Below are 17,778 nucleotides of genomic sequence, written 5' to 3' on the forward strand. Positions count from 1 at the left end.
GATATTACAACAGACTGAACACGACACACACTTTTTGAATAAAAATGCACAAATAATGCAATTTTCCACATAGCAAAAAATTGCATTCGATATACAAGCAATTTAGATTATTAGTCAGGTGTCCTGTCAATAACTCTCTAATAAAATATATTTTTAGTTGCCTGTTTTCCGTCCTTGAAATAACATAAATATTCACATAAAGAAAAGGTATATGAAAGCAGAATGCTGTGGTGGCATTTGTTGGTATAGTACAGAGAACTGATCCTGAATTGATCAATACAATTTGAGTGATTGCAAGATCCTCTCATGTATTAAGCTAATATCCTAATCTACCCTTTGCACTGGAAACATAATGAAGCTGCTATTCACATCTGTGTGTCTGTGCAAAGGGAGAAGGGAAGGCTTGGTGCAACAGATGACATTTTTTGATTGATTTTTCAGTATGAGCATATTAAAGGCTCAGAATAAGCCGAGATCAGCTAACTATTTTTGCTGACGTCAGGCCAGTGGGGAGCAGTGCAACAGACAGCGGCTCCTGTACGGCCACGTAGCCCCGGGAACAGCCACGGTGTGCCCACCCGAGCGGGTCAGTAGTCTCTAAAGGACCAGGACATACAGGTGGTATCTTGCCGAAGTAGTGGCAAGGTACCCGCGGTCTCATCCTGATCGTTCCTCACACCCGAGCGGCCCCAAAAGGGGCGAGCGCACGGAGACACCACGGGGCTCCCAGCTCTGGTGCGAGCGGCATTCCAGCTTCCACAGGGTATCCCACGTCGTGAACTGCGCATCCGGGTACCTCGGAAACGCCTTCTTCCCGGCTTGCAGCTCTTTTCTTAATGGACTGACGAGCTCCTCCGCTCCTCGTCGCGGAAGCGCCCGCCCCGCGGAGGCTCCGGGCGGGGCTCGGGCAGACGCAGCTGCGGCCGGGGCGCGGCCGGGCCGCTCCAGCCCCCGCGGCGGGCGGGCTCTGCTCCCCGCTCCCGCCCGGCCGGGCTGGGCGGGGCGGGCGCCTCCTTCCTGTTTCCGCTCGGAATCCCGGAGCCCTCCAGGGCCGCGGTACCGCGGGGCAGCGGCGGGCGGGGGGCGGCCCCGGGAGCGCGGCTCGGGCGGGGGGCGCCGGCGGCGGGGGGCATCGCCGTCCCCTCACGGCCCGTGTGTTCTCTCCGCAGGCAGCTCGGCTCGCCCTTCCGCCGCTCGGCAGGCCCGGAGGGTGCCCGGGGCCGCAGGTGAGGCGGTGCCGGCCGGGGCGGGGCGGGGCGGGAGGCACGGAGGGGGGCGGTCGGGCCGTTCGCCACGGAGGCGCTGCGGTGGGCTGGGCTGCCCGACTGCCGCCAGTTCAGTACCCAAAGCACTGCCGGGGCTCCCTCGCCTCCTCTGTAGTGAAACCTACAGAGAGATGAACCAACGAGACTGCCTCTCCTTCACTTCCAGAGAACCGCAAACCGCACTTTTTTTCCATTTAGAGTGTATTCTTGGCAGCATTTGCAGCTCTGTTGGATTAAATGCCTAATTATTCTATAAGCACTGAACTTTAACGTAGGGTCAATGCTTTGTATTATCCTTTCACATACTATGCACTGCTTTTAATTTCCAGCAAAAATGGTCTTGTCCTTTGATAGTGAACAATGACAACTTATATTAAAATCAGAGAATCGTTAGGGTTGGAAGGGACCTCTGGGGATCATCCAGTCCAACCGAACTGCCAAGGCAGGGTCACCTAGAGCAGGTGACACAGGAACCTGTCGAAGTGGGCTTTGAATATCTCCAGAGGGAGACTCCATGACCTCCCTGAGCAACCTGTTCCAGTGCTCAGCCACCCTCAATATAAAGAAGTTCTTCCTCACGTGAAGGTGTAATTTCTTGTGTTTGGTTCTTGTGTATGTGTGCTTTATTTTTCTGAGTACTCATAAATTTTTTTTTTATTATTCCATAGGGTTTTCCCAATAGAAAAACAGAAAAGATGTTCGATATTAAGGCTTGGGCTGAGTACATCGTGGAGTGGGCTGCCAAGGACCCCTATGGCTTTCTCACAACTGTGATCTTGGCCCTCACGCCGCTGTTTGTAATTAGTGCAGCGCTGTCATGGAAGCTTGCAAAAATGATTGAGGCCAGGGAACGAGAGCAAAAGAAGAAACAGAAACGCCAGGAGAACATTGCAAAAGCCAAACGAACAAAGAAGGATTAAATGGGCAAAAATGGCCTTCCTTGTGCAAATAATCCACTTTTTAAATGAAATACTTCTACATTTTGTGTTGTAACTGTCCTTTGATACTTGATCCTGTTATTTCTTGAAGTATGAAATTTAATACTTCCAGTGTATTTTTTTTCCTGCTGATTTGTGTTAAAATTTGCCCAAGTGACACTTGTTAGAGTCACTATATTTACTACTTGTATTCTAGTGGAGATTGCTTTTCTAAATTCGCATGTTAAATTAAAAAACTAACCTGTTGGGTGGCTCTGGAGGTAGATTTTTTTTTTTTTTCTCTTAGCCAAGCTATGACTTAACAAGTGTCTTAAAATTGTCAAATGTAGGGGAAAATGTGAATAAACTGGATTACAGAAATGTAAGTTTTGGCATACCTTGAGAAGAGCTGTAGAGACAAGCTAGCTGTAGCATTAGATAGCAGACATGACTGATTTTTTTTAAGGTCACTGCATATGGCTGTGTGTGCCCATAGTGGCTGCTGCAGTGTCTTTGATGGTGGTGCTTGTCTGCAGAAATAATGTACCTGAGCTTTTCCTGTTTCCTGAACTACCAGCCATCAACAGCCTTTAACTTCAGCCCAGGTTCTAGGAAACAGATTGCTTGTTCTTATTAGCTTCATTTCTCTTAAGGCACTCACATTCTATAAAATGTAGTACTATGTTGTTTGGTCTTCCCTAACAATCACCTGAACACTCCACCTGTAACAGATTTGTTTTTACCTTCATAAAGTCTTTATGCCTCAAAGAATAGCATAAATGGAGAGAGACCAAAGACCCAGGTGGCCTAGTGTTTTTCCCCAGAGACCTACAGCAGATGGCTGTGCAAGGATGATGCACAAGCTGGTGACAGTAGTTCTGCTTGCTAACCTTCTGGCTACCTTTAAGACTGGAGTTTAGGTGGGATTTTTGTTCTTATGGCCCTTGAAACTTGGCTGCCTTACAGGTTGCAAGATGCTGAAATAGTTAAAGAAGTCAGGTTTGTGTTGCAAATGCATCAAAATTATTTAACCTTATTTCCAATTCATCTCTTCTTAACAGAATGGATTAATTTTTCAAAGCCTAATTTCTAATAATAGTCTGTGGTGGCCGAGCTCGTAGCAGTCATTAAAATTTTACATTTTGTGTATTTCTGAACAGCAGCACGGAGTTGTGCATTCTAGCAGCTACTCTTTGATCAGGTTTAAAAATAAAACCTTAATACCATTGTTCAAATGAAGAGAGACCTATAGAGCTGGCTGACACCAAGGGGGATCAGAAGTGGGGAGTCTAACTGAAATTACTTTAAGTAAATGTGAAGTTGATCCCATTTCAATTTTGTTGGTGAAAGCTAGCATTATTAGAATATGACATTTGGGCATTTTATAAGTATGTGAGATTAAGTCTTCATGTTTTGTATGAAGTGTTGTCAAATATGTATGTGTTCCACCTTTGATACCTACATAGCTTGAAACACAGGGAGGAGAACTGATGAGGGATACACTCCGTAAATAAATTTGATACTTTTTGAAAAAAATTGTGTGGTTCTATTTTTATTTGAAGTTCTCAAATATCATCTCTAAGGAAATAATCTGCACATTTCATGTATCTAAACTATGGCCAAAATGATCTAATCATCTAGGGAAGTCCATGGATACACCAGGAATAAAACTAATTTTTTTTTTAATATTCCTGACAGTCCCTTGTCCCACACCTAGTGTTATTTTCCAGGAGCTTTATCAAATATTCTAGCTTCTATTATAACAGTTTTATGTTGTTTAACTGATTTTACCCTGTGCAGATTGCTGTCTGCACATCAAACATTACTGAAATATGTTGACTGGTTTTTAAGTTACAAGAACGTCTCTACAGTGAGTACAGTGCGTAATCAGTGCAGTGTCATAGTGATTCCTGTTAATGAAATCAACTTTTCTGTCTGCTTGCCAACGGAAAGCACACTGGCACTGCCAAGGGATTTATTTTTAAGAGACATCTTGGCCAAGGTTTGGGAGAATGTAAGTGTACTAACTACTATTTTTACATCAAGAACAGTTTTTAAACTAAATTATTATTCAAAGAAAAAGCCAATTTAGACTTTAAGAAAATTTAGATAGTCTTTTAACTGTGAATTCAAGAGTAACCTGATGAACAGCAACTGTCAAAACCAAACTTAGTTACACATCCTGTTTTTCACTAAACCGAAACATTTTACAATACTTTGTCATGATTCAGCCTATTCGAATAATTCTGCAAAAAAACCCGCAACTGCTTTAATACTACTTTATTGCACTTTTGTATATAACAGCTGTGTATGTTCTCTGTTAAAATATTTATCCATTAGCAGTATTCTGTCCATTAAATTGCTTATTTATTTTGACTACTACCAGTGCCTGGTGGCATCCAGGCCCCTGGCTGGAAGGTATTAGCAGTGCTTGTGGGGTCTTGTGAGGGCTCCTTCTTTCCATAGTAAGGGGCAGATGCGTGGCCTTTGACCTGAGTATGACTTGGTTCAGCAACAAGTCCTTCCTCATATTCCTTGGCCTGAAGCAGCTTATCCTTTTCAGATACATCCTTGACTTTCTGTTTCATTTCTTCTCTATAATTTTCATTGCTAAGAATCTCCTAAGAACACAGTAGAAAGATAATTAGGTAAGTCAGAAGCAAATGCAATACAGTGCTGCAATAAAACATTTTAAGCAGTCATTGCTTTTCTTAATTTTATAAACTGCATTTTCAGGTATTTAAGTAAAATAAAACGTGGCAAAATTAATTGGTTTCCCACAACTGCAAATTCAACCCTATTTTAGAATGTTCTTAATGTCTGGATCATCTTGTTGAAGCAAAACTGCATTGTAGTGTCCACTTCGCTATTCTGTTGGAGCAAAAAGAAGAAATTAAGAAATTAAATACAGTCATCAATAAATGTAAAAATACATTGAAAATAATAATACTTTTTGCATTGTTTCCTATATAGGAGTTGGTACTTACAGGTATTTATCATTTGCATCTCTTAATGTAATTCACTATGCCTGTGGTGTTAGGTATCTGTGCCTCGGGGTACAGTTTTGGGAGAAACAGATGTGCAACCTTTGGGGTCTTACTAGTGCAAGATTAAAAAATAAATAATTAAAATCATAAAATCACAGATTGGTCAGGTTGGAAGATAGTGCAGTGGGTCATTTGGTCCAACCTCATTCAACCTCCATGCTCCAGCAGGGTCATCCCAGAGCCCAGGGCACAGGACTGTGTCCAGATGGTGCTTGATTATTTCCAGTAAGGAAGACTCTTCAGCCTCTCTGGTCAATCTGTTACAGTGCTTGGTCAACCCCACAGTAAAGAAGTTCCTCCTCATGTTCAGGTGGAACTCCTGTGCATCAGTTTCTGCCCATTGCCTCTTGTCCTGTTGCTTGGCACCACCGAGCAGAGCTTTGCTCCATCCTCTTGGTACCCTCTCGTCAGATACTGATAGACATTGATCAGGTCCCCTCTCAGTCATCTCTTCTCCCCTTTTCCTCAGTCCTCTCAGCCTTTCCTTGCAGGAGAGACACTCCAGCTGCTAATCAACTTCGTTGCCCTCTGCTGGACCTGCTCCAGGAGCTCCATGTCTCTCTTGTCCTGAGGAGCCCAGAACCAGGTGAGGTTCTCACCATGGCTGAGTACAGGCACAGGATCACCTCCCTCCACCTGCTGGCAATGGTCTTCCTAGTGCCCTCCAGGATCCCACTGGCCTCCTTGGCCACCAGACACTCTGCAGGTTCATGGACAGCTTGTTGTCCACCAGGACCCCCAGGTCCCTCTCTGCAGAGCTGCCCCCCAGCAGGTCAGCCCCAGCCTGTGCTGGTGCCTGGGGTTGTTCTTCCCCAGGTGGAGGGCCTGGCATTTGCCTTTGCTGAATTTCAGATGGTTCTTCTCTGCCCATCTCTCCAACCTGTTGAGGTCCTTCTGAAGGGCTGCACAGCACTCTGGGGTATCAGCCACTCCTCCCGGGTTTGTGTCAGCAGCAAACTTGCTGAGGAGGCATTTGTCCCTTCATCCAAGTCACTGGTGATAAGTTAAACAATACTGGGCCCAGTACTGAACCTTGGGGGGCACCACCAGTGACAGACCTTCAACTGAATCCTGTGCTACTGATTACAATCCTTTGGGTTCTGCCATTCAGCCAGTTCTCAATCCACCTCACTGTCCACTCATCCAGTCCACACGCCTTCAGTTTTCCTACAAGGGTGTTGTGAGAGACAGTGTCAAAAGCCTTGCTGATGTTGAGGTTCCACTGCTCTCCCCTCCTCCATCCAGGGAGTTGTTCCATCATAAAAGTCATTCAGGTTGGTCAAGCTTGATTTATCTGCAGTGAATCCATGCTGACTACTCCTGATCACCTTCCAGTCATCCATGTAGATAGATAGAGATGACCTCCAGAATGAAGAAAAAGGCTGAATTATTTTCTCCAGATTACAAGTATATGGGAAGAGTTAAGGAGAAACTATGTTAGTACCCTTTTCCATGAGCAGAAGACCATGACATTATTTCAGGAATTTAGGTGTTAAAATACACGTGATACCACCAAGAGTTGAAATAGCAATTATGAATACCTAAGAATGCTTTAAAAGACAGTATTTAAAGTATTTAAAGAAAACCTTATACAGTGGGTTGACCATGGCTGGATGCCAGATGTCCACCAAAGCTTGTCACTCCCCTCCACAGCTGGACAGGGGAGAGAAAATACAATGAAGAGTTCACGAGATAAGGACTATGAGAAATCACACACCAAAATACTGTAACAGGCAAAACAGACTCGATACTATCACAGGATGATGACAAGTAAAATAAGATCTTAAAATCACCTTCCCCCTACTCCTCCCTCCTTCCCAGCTCTGTCTCCTTCCCCTAGCAAGCACAGGGAGACAGGGAATGGGGGTTATGGCCAGTTGTCACGTGTTCTTGGTGTTGCTCAGGGAGAGGAGTCCTTCTCCTGTACCACCATGGGATCCTGCCCATGGGAGACAGTTCACCATGAACTTCCATGAGTCCATCTCATGAGCAACAGTCCACCCCAAACAATCCTTCAGGCACAGCCTGACCCAGTGTGGGTCCCCCACAGGGTCACAAGTCCTACCAGGAAACCTACTCCAGCATGGGCTCCTCTCCATGGGTCTGCAGGTCCCTGCCAGGACCCTGCTCCAGCACAGGCCTCTCATGGGGTCACAGCCTCCTCGCAGGCCTCCACCTGCTCCAGCGTGGGTCTGCTCCCTTGTGGATCTCCATGGGCTCAGGGGCACAGCTGCCTCACCATGGTCTGCACCATGGGCTGCAGGGGAACCTCAGCTCTGGTGCCTGAAGCACCTCCTGCCCCTCCTTCTCCCCTGACCTAGCTGTCTGCAGGGCTCTTCCTCTCACATACTGTCACCCTGCTCTTCTCTGAGCACAGTTACAACTCCACAAAACTTTTTTTTAAGTCTTCTTAAATATATCATCAGAGAGGCGTTACCACCATTTCCGATGGGCCCAGCCTTGACCAGAGCCACATACATCCTGGAACTGGCTGGGACTGTCTCTGCCAGACATGGAGGAAGCTTTTGGCAGCTTCTCACAGAAGCCACCCCTGTTGCTGCCCCACTACCAACACCTGGCCATACAAACCCAATATACCTTATCTTAGAGGTACCATGGAAGATAACTCCTTTCTTAGTTCTTAGTTGCCTCTGTACTTAAATTCACAGATATGCAGAGCAAAGGCAGAACCCTTCACACAGGAATATTGAATGGAAATACACAAGTAATACACAAACGACTTTGCAAACTGAAGAGGGGTGAAAATTCTCACATGCTCAAATAGAAATATTGCCAAGCATAACAAGTTCAAGTTTTCAACAGTAAGTATAGCAAGATCTCTTTGTGGCATCTCTCAATTCTATCTTTGTTTACCACACGTCTATGTAAATCCACCATGACCTTATTGATTTCAAGTGGATGGTGCTTGTATTAAACCACTACAAAGAAACAAGGTCAAATACCTTCATGATAACTGAAGACCACATCATTGTCTCTGCTAAAACAACAGGAAATTATTTATTAAACAAACATAATTTCCTTACTGTGAACAGCTGTTATTAATTTAAAATCTCTTCAAGTGATTACTTCAACATGAAGTTATCATAGTCAGGTAAGAGAAGCTGTAACCAAACTCCAGATGCTCCAAGTCCATTTTAAATGTTGATATATAATTGTTCTCTGGTTTTCAGACTCAAATAAGGCTCTTTTAATCAGCTTTCTGTGGACAGAGTATAGCTGTGATATAGTAAAATAAAAAAGTGGATCTTAAAAAAAAAGAAAAAAGAAAAACATAAGAAATTATCTTTATCAGTAAATGCAGAAAAAAACCCAAACTGAAGTGACTTACTCAGAATTTTCTATACAATTCATACCAGGACAAAAATTTTTCAACTATGAAGTATCTGTAGACATCCATTTTTGGCAATAAATTCATGCCACTAACACGTACACTGAAATCACTGGGATCCTGTGCTCAAATTAAAGAAAATATGAATTGGAAATATTGGGTCAATTGGCATGTTAGAAAAATTGGGTCAAATAGATTCTCACTTTGAGACTCCACTGCTAACCAATCCTTTACTCTCTGATCTGCTACAAAAAGTAACTGAGGGCTAAAAGTTAGTTTGTTTGTGGTTTTTTTTAAGTTCCATTGTCAGGTTCAAAACACTTATCTTCTATCCTCCTCCAAGAAGAATCACAGTATTTTATAAGATGGCTATCTTCACTATAAATTGCCCCCCAGTAAGTTTTCTGCTAAAATATAAGTACGTGAACATGTAACGTGTGCTGACCATTAAGGGAAATATAGAGTCTTTCTATCCAACCCAGAGAACATAGTATCTACCAGACAGCTGCAGTTTTCTAAAGATTAGCTTGTTCTTCCAACACTGTCTTTTTGTACAAATAAATTATATAAGCCCTTTGAACCAGCAGTTCTCAGGAAGTACATGGCATATTAAGAGTATCAGAAAGGTCCTTCAACACTTTTATTAAAAGAGAAATCTCAGAACTGGGGTTATGCTGCAAAACTAAAAAAACAAAAAATGCCTTAAGATATCCAGCCACATTTTCAAACAGCTGAAATCCCTACATGCAGGGGTTCACTTTGAAATGCATCAGGTCCCAGCATACATCACACAAGAATAGGATACACATGATATGCCAAAAGTTAGGTCCAACTACATGTTCTACAGTTTATTTTTAGGTGAAAAGTAAACCAAGATATTTTACTCACTGCAGGTTGTCCAGCTTTGGTGATTATTTTAAGTTGTATGAGGTTTTTAATGCTTCTAACATTTGGAGCTGCATGTGTTCCCTCCTCAGGAAGGCAGAGTTTAAGAAAGTGATGTCTAAGGTTTTCTTGAAGAACATTATTATTAAGGAAATACCAAGCAGCCCTTTGTGGAGTTTGAGACAGCTGCTTTTCATCCAGAAACTGCTGACTTCTGCATATAATCTGACATCTTAGTATTGGTTAACAGCTGCATGATCAAAGAATGAAAGATGGCCTGCTCATAGTAGCAACACAACCCAAGACATGTTGCTGTCTTCCAAGGGTGTTTCTGCAGAAGTCATTGGGCTGTATTTCCTGCCACTGGCATGAAATTTTCACTTTTGTTGCAAACTATGTATTTTTCAAAGCTCTCCCGTAACTCTGGCAGCTGAGTTGTATCACAAAGTTGCTGCTGCAGCATGGAAATTGTATTCGCCTCCACTCCATACAAGGAGAAAAATTTAGACGAAGGATTCTAGATGCCTACAAGACTACTGGAATACCTGCTTTGTAGGATCAATATTTGGAATGCAGTGTTCTTTTCTTTGTAAAGACTCCCACATTGTAACTTCTTTCCACTTCCTGAATAAGCTAGTAGCCTTACAGAATGAATAAAATTAGCTCCTCCTGGAAGGAAAACGTCATGAACACAAAAGAGGGTTATCCAGACTCACTCATTCCTTCAGGTGGGGTCTAGCTCAGTAGTGACCAATCTTGGCTGGACACCTGTTGCTATACTTCTCCACAGGCAAACAATGGCACCGAATGCCTTCTATCCTGCAGCACCTGCTGAACCCCACAGCCTGAGGAACCACTCCTCCCCTACTCTTACTCCCTCACTGTATCCCCCTCGGCCCTCAAGCCAGCCGTCACTAACACCAGCACTTGCCTCCCACAGAGCATTTTCAAACTTCTGAGCGCAAAGCTGGGAATGGAGCACTATGGATGCAGGTTGCTAGACATGCAGTACCAATGTACAGTGCCTAACGGGGATGATTTAAAGGTTATTTTAACAGATTGGCACTTTCCAGAAGGTTTTCTAAAGACACTAGACCTAACCCTTTAATTACATGGGTTTTATTTATTAGTAATTCTGAGAAAAAAATCATATTTCATTTCATATAGGTTTGTACATTGATAAACTAGAAATAAATAGCTTCTTTATGTTGTCTTAGAAACTATTTCAACTTCCCGAGTTATCTTTAAATACATATGTTGAAATACTCATAATTTCACTTGATTTGAATAGGGTTAGCTAGTTACTGTTTGATGCCAGAACTGAGAAACAGCTGGACAGATTAATGATCTTTGAACTGTAGACAGTGCATATTCATAGAATACTTGCATTTTGTGTCTAGATTGAATCATGAATGAACTTGAACTTAGAATGCTGCCTGTTAAAAATTCATACCTACAAATCGACAAAAATTTAAAAAATAACAAATGGAATTTAAAAAATAGTTTTAGCATAGTATTAAAAAGGTTGATTGTTGTAAGACAATTTAAAATGTCAGAATCTTTCTTCATTGTCAAATTAACTAAAACTCTGGCAAAATGCTAGACGTTAAGCTGTATCACCATTTTTTAGAATATCACCAAACTAGTTAACTAAACTTCATTTTCCAGTTTGACAAGTTAAATAAGCAAGATGAAATAACTGGCTATTACATCATATTTCAAGAGTAGGAGGCAGAGAGCGGACCTCATCTTTGGGAAGCACTGAATGTTCTGATCCAGGGCAGGTCTTGAAAACTCAGCAACTGAACATGATCTTAGCAGTACCAGCTTGGGAATGAGAAATAATGTGGTAAATGAAAGGCTGTCACTGCATGGCAAAAACAGAGGAGAAGTTTGAAATAGAAGGCCTTACCTGGATTAGCTAAAATACTTATTTAAATCAAACACTGACTCAACTGACTGCTAATTTTGTAAAGAACATACACTAAATATCTTTGGTCAATCAACAAACGTTAATCAAATCAATGTAAGATTTGCTTTATGCAGGTTCAGTTTTTGAGCAAATCTCTGATCAGTTGCAATATCTAGTTTCAAATGCAGTACTAATACCACATTACTACCAAGATAAATCAGTTAAATACTAATTCTAACTCACAGTAATTTTTGTTTAAATTAAATCTGCAGGCAAGCAGTGCTAAATACTGTAGTACTACTTATGAACTACAGAATCTCTGGCATGAGCTGACATAGTTTCTAGGGCACGACAGTGTAACACGTGTTTGGCAAGAACACATATCAAGAGGCAAAAGAAAGAGTCACTGGACTATAAAGCATATCACAAACACGTGGAGACAGTAGGAGTTTGTGCCTGAATTATTTTTATAATTCTGCAAAGATATTTGTCCAGATCTACACACATATTCAAGATCACCAATGAAACTGTGTAGAAGCAGCAAAAACCACAAACTAGCCTGGCACCACTGCACTCTGCCCTGAATAAAGGGCAATGCATAGCCCTGATCCCCACAAAGTAAACAAGGAACTGTAGCTGTGACTCAGTTTCAGTTTGGTCCTTGCTTTCCCCTTCATCTGCATATGATGTACTCTGTACCAGCCCTTTTCCTGGTACACTTCACTTTGCCCTCCATCCCCACTCAGCTGTGCTGTCAGTGAATTAGGACACAGAGCCAGTGCTCCATGCGTTCCCTCCCACAAGGATAGGAACGGAAGAGCAGCAGCAGCTCTTTGCTCTGCAGCCTTAAAATCTACATCATGGGCAACCTGGAAGCAATGGGACAAATTGGTGCCCCAATATACCTCTGTGGAGGTTGACAAGCACTTATATTTCAAATCTGAAGAGAAATTTAAAACAAACAGGAGGAAAAAATCTAAAAGATGATGGCTTCTGCAAATGCTTGATTTTTTTTTTTTTTAATTGACTTCTATGACTACTCCCTTCTATTTAAGGTCTTTGTATCTAAGTTCTTTATATCGTCAAGTTTTTCTGCCCTTTTGCACTGAATAATAATCCTCTCTGGAATCAAGTGTAATTTACTATGCAAAATGCTATTTAATGCAACCTAAGTTATTTGAATATGGCCCAAATCCTGGTTGTGATTCTGGACAACAACAGTGGGAAATATTTTGCTCAGTGACATGTTTATCCCTCTGCTTTTTAAATATTTTTTCCTCAAACTGTAAATCATACTGTGCAGCTTTTGGTGGCTTCAGGAGTAAACTACTCATGTGCTAAGCCCTAGTCTCTATGTAAGAATGTACAATCTCCCTGTCAGTGTTCTCGTTTTACAACTTCTCAACTGAAGCATCTGAAAGCAGACAGAGGCAGAACTGTAACATGCAATCCCAACAGTGTCAAACAAAGCATTTTTCTAAACTGCATTCCATTCTCCTGAAAGGAATGTGAATTCTGGGTAAACTAATAACTGAACGTACTTTTGATCATACCATCTCTCAAATAAATAATACTTACGATCAAACAAATGGGGAGAGTGGGTATGCATTGTGCGAACTAAATAGAATTTAATTTCAATGTAATAATTCAGGGGGTGGGAGGAAGAAACCTTATGCTTATTACAACTCACTGAAGTATGTTTTTTCCTCCCTTGACAAGGAGTTTGTCAAAACAGATAATTATGGAAATCCTAGAAATAGTTTGAAAGAATGGCGGCGTCATCACAGAATTTTTTTTAACATTTCACTTTCTATCCAACTGTGCAATTCAGAACCCACTGAAATTTATTACTGTGTAACAAGTACATACTGCACAAGAAAAGCAGTCATTTACTGTGGTTTTCAAACTATTTTCAGATCTTGATGCTAATTAAAGGAACATGCAATTCTACTCTACTTCCCATGAAATATTAATATAACACACACATGCATACAGACCAACAGAGAGGTTTCAGTTCAAACTGAGATTGGTGGTTGTGCAGCCCAGTGTGTGCTACAGAGGAAGCAGTGTCTGTATCAACAGGGAAGTGCTATCTAGTACAAAGATCTGTGTACACAGGCATGTGTTACTATAGGTTCACATCTATCACTCGCAGGATACCACGTTGGTGGGTTCAGAGATAAACCACATTTCTCTCCATACCAGTTTCTCTCAGCATCGCCATAATTGCAAGTTTCCTCATTAGTTTTCTGACACCCCAAGAAAATCTGTAACTCTATTTCTATCTCCATTATACAGACATGGCCTTAAACAGTGCCAAGTATCTCAGATACCTTTGAACCTCAGGACATTGTCAGAAGTAGTGTGTAGCTATAAGATCTGTTATAGGAGAAAATAAGGGTTAGATTTCTAAATACATTCAGATACCTTGTGTTATAGATTGCAGAATTCTTTAAAAGCCTCTACAAATCTGATGCCCTCTGAAACAAGAAAAAAAATCAAATATAATTTAGGTACAGAAAGGCCAGAAGAAACAAGGTTTCCTCCCTGTCTTCCATGAGTATCTTTTCTTTCCTTTCCAAACAAGATGTGAAAAATCCAAAATATAAAGATGCCATGTTTAAAGTCAATAGAGAAGTCTGTAGTCAGAAGGAGATAGGAGCATATGCAAGACAGCACATTTACATTTACCTTACAGATTTTTGGAAGAGCCATACAGAAGGTGGACTATGGCTCAAAGAATGGAAGAGAATAGCCTCTTAAAGAAATAATTTGCACGAATGGAGCATCCTTTCTATAAAATAACCGCTGTATCTCAAGACAACTTTTCTTAACAAATTTTGACAACATGAAAGCTTAGCAGGTGAACTAATATGCATGTAAAGTGATAAATTATTAAATCTGCTTCTACAAAATAGCATTTGATTAAAATTATTTTAGTATTAGCAGCCTTTAAAACATTTTCATTAATTTAAAACTGTAAGGTCCCTAGACAATGACACACTTCCTATTTGCCAAAACACTTGCTACATACATCTGGTTTTCTATATACACAATAAAGAACTGTATTAATCAACCTAGTTATTCATCACTTGTTAAACTGGTTAAAATACAACTTAGAACTGCTCAGGAATAAAGGTAATGATTTTCCTCAGCCAACCATATATGATCATTCTCAATATACATATTAAGGGGCAGATGACAGGATGCTACAGTACAGCAAAAATATACATATTCAAGCACAGACTCTCATGTTTTATTACAGAGTATATGTACTATACACATACTGTACACATGCTCAGACAGGGCGAAGGCATGATCCAGAATTCTATATCAAGACAGATTCCCTGATTACCATAGGAACAGAGTATGTTTAAGCAGAACATAAGAAACAACTTGATCTGCATTTATTTGTCAGGTTATCACCCTTATCACAACTGAGTTGAGACTTGGCATATTTCCAACTGTAAAAAAATCAAAAGGCAACCAACTGTTAACCAGTATCCCAGAAGATGACTTTAAAACCTTTCAGCACTAACATTCCTTATGTAACTGGCTAGGTTAGAAATAACCAAGGTGATGAGCAGCATTCATGAGTTATGTCTGGCCAGACACAGAAGTCCAAGTGACCTCCTTCAAAAATGAAGAAAAAGGGAAGGGGGCACAAGGAGGAAAGAAACCATTAGGGATGTGGTACAACTAACACTGTACAAGTTGACTTGGAGTATTCTTCCATAAAAAAAAAAAAAAGAGAGAGGGAAACTAAAGAAAGAGGTAAAGCAACAACTTCCGAGCAAAAGTGAAAGATTTATAATGGAAACAAGCAAACAAACAAAATAAGATCCGTTAGGTGTTTGTGGAAGAATTAATGGCCTGAATACAAAACATGATCAAGTCTCAAGAAAATCATCAACAGATTTAGCTGGTGTCATGACCCAACTACTCTGACCACTGGTGAGGCAGAACAACTCACATTTGTTCTCAGTTAAATGACCAACATGTCCTGATGATTATGAATGACATTTTATTAGCCTACAGTATTTACCAAACCATTGGTTCCCAACACGTGGTCATCAGTGCGATCAGTAAGATCCAGCTGCTTTGTGAAGCTGTATCGCTCCAGTATTTTCAATTAAAAATTCATCATAGACCTCATCATGAAACCTGGTAGCCTGAGCAGCTTGGTAACCTCTATCATCAATAACCAAGAGCTCAATCAAAGATCAGACAGACAAATATAAAATCCTCAAATGTAAGATTCAAAAAGGGATGCTAGGCTAACAGAAGTGGAACAGAAATTTTAATAAGGTTTAACATATGTCATTTGATATTACAAAGAAAAAAGAAGTGAAGGGCAAAGGACAGGAAAGAAAGGAAAACCATCCAAAAAAGTAGTTTTACAGACTGCAAAGGTAGGAACATAGGCACAGCTCCAGAAACTTATGCTTTAGGAACTTTAGGGTTGTTACAATATGTTGAGAGCAAAGTGTCATTAAAGCAAAAATGCAAAACTTGTGGGTTTTACCTCCTTTTTCAGAAATAGTCTGGTCTCACAAGAAATACATGAAAGAACAAGGAGATTTGTTATACAGGGTTCCAACATGGAATATGCCACAAATACTCCCTTTTTTCATAGCTGTCAAACAGCAGTTTACCGTACCATCTTTACTGTTAAAAGGGGAATATAATATGGAATAGCAGCCAGTAAAGTTTCTGTAGCTAAAACACTAAAGCAAATCAGCCCTACAAATAGGGACCAAACAATATGCTATATGCACTTCACTACTATAACTATATTTGTAATGATATGGTGATGTAAGAGTTTGTGCCAGTTTCAAATTTGGAGAAAAGTAGATCATACATAGTGTCCCACACTATTCTCTGTAATAGAGAGAAAAAAATTAGGCTTCACTATCACATATTAAAAATATGACTGGAGCACTCTTTTCACAATATTAGCACGAATTTTTAACATACATATATTTGAACAACTTTTTCTTACATAGGAAAATACCTATTTAGAGATTACTTGAAAAAAGGTAACTATTTTCAAATTCCTAGGTTATCACTTCTGCTCTGTGATAACGTCAATGCACAGCCCTGCAGGTAAAGTACCTTGCTACTAAATTATTTTTCAGATCTATTACCTCATGAATCTGAAAATATAAGCAGTCCTGTAACTCTGAATGCACCATCAGTCCCAGCAATCTTTCACTCTCCATAAATTGCTTTTTCTGGAAGGTAAAATATTTAGAACACTATTGTTCCACAGTTCTCTCACCTGTGGAGACTTGCTCCCTATTTCAAAAATGAACCAACATCTCTAGCGCCAGAAGGAGCTTTATTGCACCAATTCCAGACCCAAGGCTGCCTGCCTTGGAGCAGGTTTACCTCAGAGCAACTACCACAGCAGCCTCGCTCACAGAAATGATAGAACAAAAACCAAGACACCTCCCATCTTCAGGTATCACATTAATTGGTAATTTCAACAATAAAGCTTGTTTTCATACAGTTGGTATAAGCCAGAAGTAATTATAATGAGGTCAGTCCAAACTTAGATGGAACAACTGTTTCATGACTCTGCATAAGTAACTAGATTGGGGAGGGAAGGGGAAAAAATAAAAACAAACAAACAAAACAAACAAACAAAACAAACAAACAAAAAATCCAAACTCACATTTATTACTTCCCTGAATAGCTTTTAGGATAAATTTAACTTGAACTTCTTTCATTCATAGGTGTATTATAGCCCTTACTGTCTCTATAGACTCAGTGGCATGTGGGAAAGAAGGGCAGAGAGAATTAGTTGAAAGCTGTATGTTGTGTGGGAGCTTGTTTCAATGAGTTACAGTTTGTCAGCATAAGCTGACAAGCTTCCTGAGGTCATCTCAACACACAGGAAGTCAGGACAACTTTTCACAGGCCAGGATGTTCCAGAAGATCTCAGTGACCAAATGGCTGGAGATGCCAACATATCTTCACTGAACGTGACAGTTATTTCTGATGCAAGTCAGGTATCTGCCTCTGTGGGTGTCATTTTGAATCTTCTGCAGCAAACAGTGTCTTATCTTCTCTCTCATTCCTAGCTGGTGCTTAAGCAACTTGCAGTAGAAATGCTGGGCAAGTCATGTATGTGTGTGCATGCATCTGCATACACAGATCAGCAGTCAAACTTGTTTGCAAACGCTTTACAAATTCATCAGCATGGAAGACACTGTTGGACATTTCTCTGTTTTCTCTTATGGAAAAAGACGTCATTGTAACTCCCCCACCTCATTAGCACTCTAAAATGTTAGTGCAATTGGTTTTCCTGTTTTGATGAATCCACTGGCAGCTGGGTTTGAAACCTATGTTTTAGTATCAACCACAATGAAAAAAACCTTGCATTAATTAAAAAGTCATA

The 17,778-nt window shown here is 40.8% G+C and overlaps 2 protein-coding genes across 2 annotated transcripts in view; one reads left to right on the forward strand and one right to left on the reverse strand.

Annotated features, from left to right (window-relative positions):
• The first annotated feature begins 953 nt into the window (after positions 1-953).
• SMIM15 (small integral membrane protein 15) lies at positions 954-3,718 on the forward strand. Its single transcript, XM_042028294.1, has 3 exons — positions 954-1,056; positions 1,170-1,226; positions 1,934-3,718. The coding sequence occupies exon 3, from the start codon at positions 1,961-1,963 to the stop codon at positions 2,183-2,185; it is 225 nt and encodes a 74-aa protein (XP_041884228.1). The 5' UTR covers positions 954-1,056; positions 1,170-1,226; positions 1,934-1,960; the 3' UTR covers positions 2,186-3,718.
• Positions 3,719-4,447: 729 nt separating this feature from the next.
• Positions 4,448-17,778, reverse strand: part of NDUFAF2 (NADH:ubiquinone oxidoreductase complex assembly factor 2) — a 65,136-nt gene continuing 51,805 nt past the window's right edge. Inside the window, exon 4 of the mRNA XM_042028293.1 lies at positions 4,448-4,803. Within this exon, the coding sequence (XP_041884227.1) occupies positions 4,546-4,803 (258 nt within the window). The 3' untranslated portion in view covers positions 4,448-4,545. The remainder of the gene's footprint in view (positions 4,804-17,778) is intronic.

Source organism: Corvus kubaryi, unplaced genomic scaffold, assembly GCF_017639235.1.
Source record: "Corvus kubaryi isolate FWS band 111438036 unplaced genomic scaffold, C.kubaryi_AGA036_p1.0 37308, whole genome shotgun sequence".
NCBI classification, from domain to species: domain Eukaryota; kingdom Metazoa; phylum Chordata; class Aves; order Passeriformes; family Corvidae; genus Corvus; species Corvus kubaryi.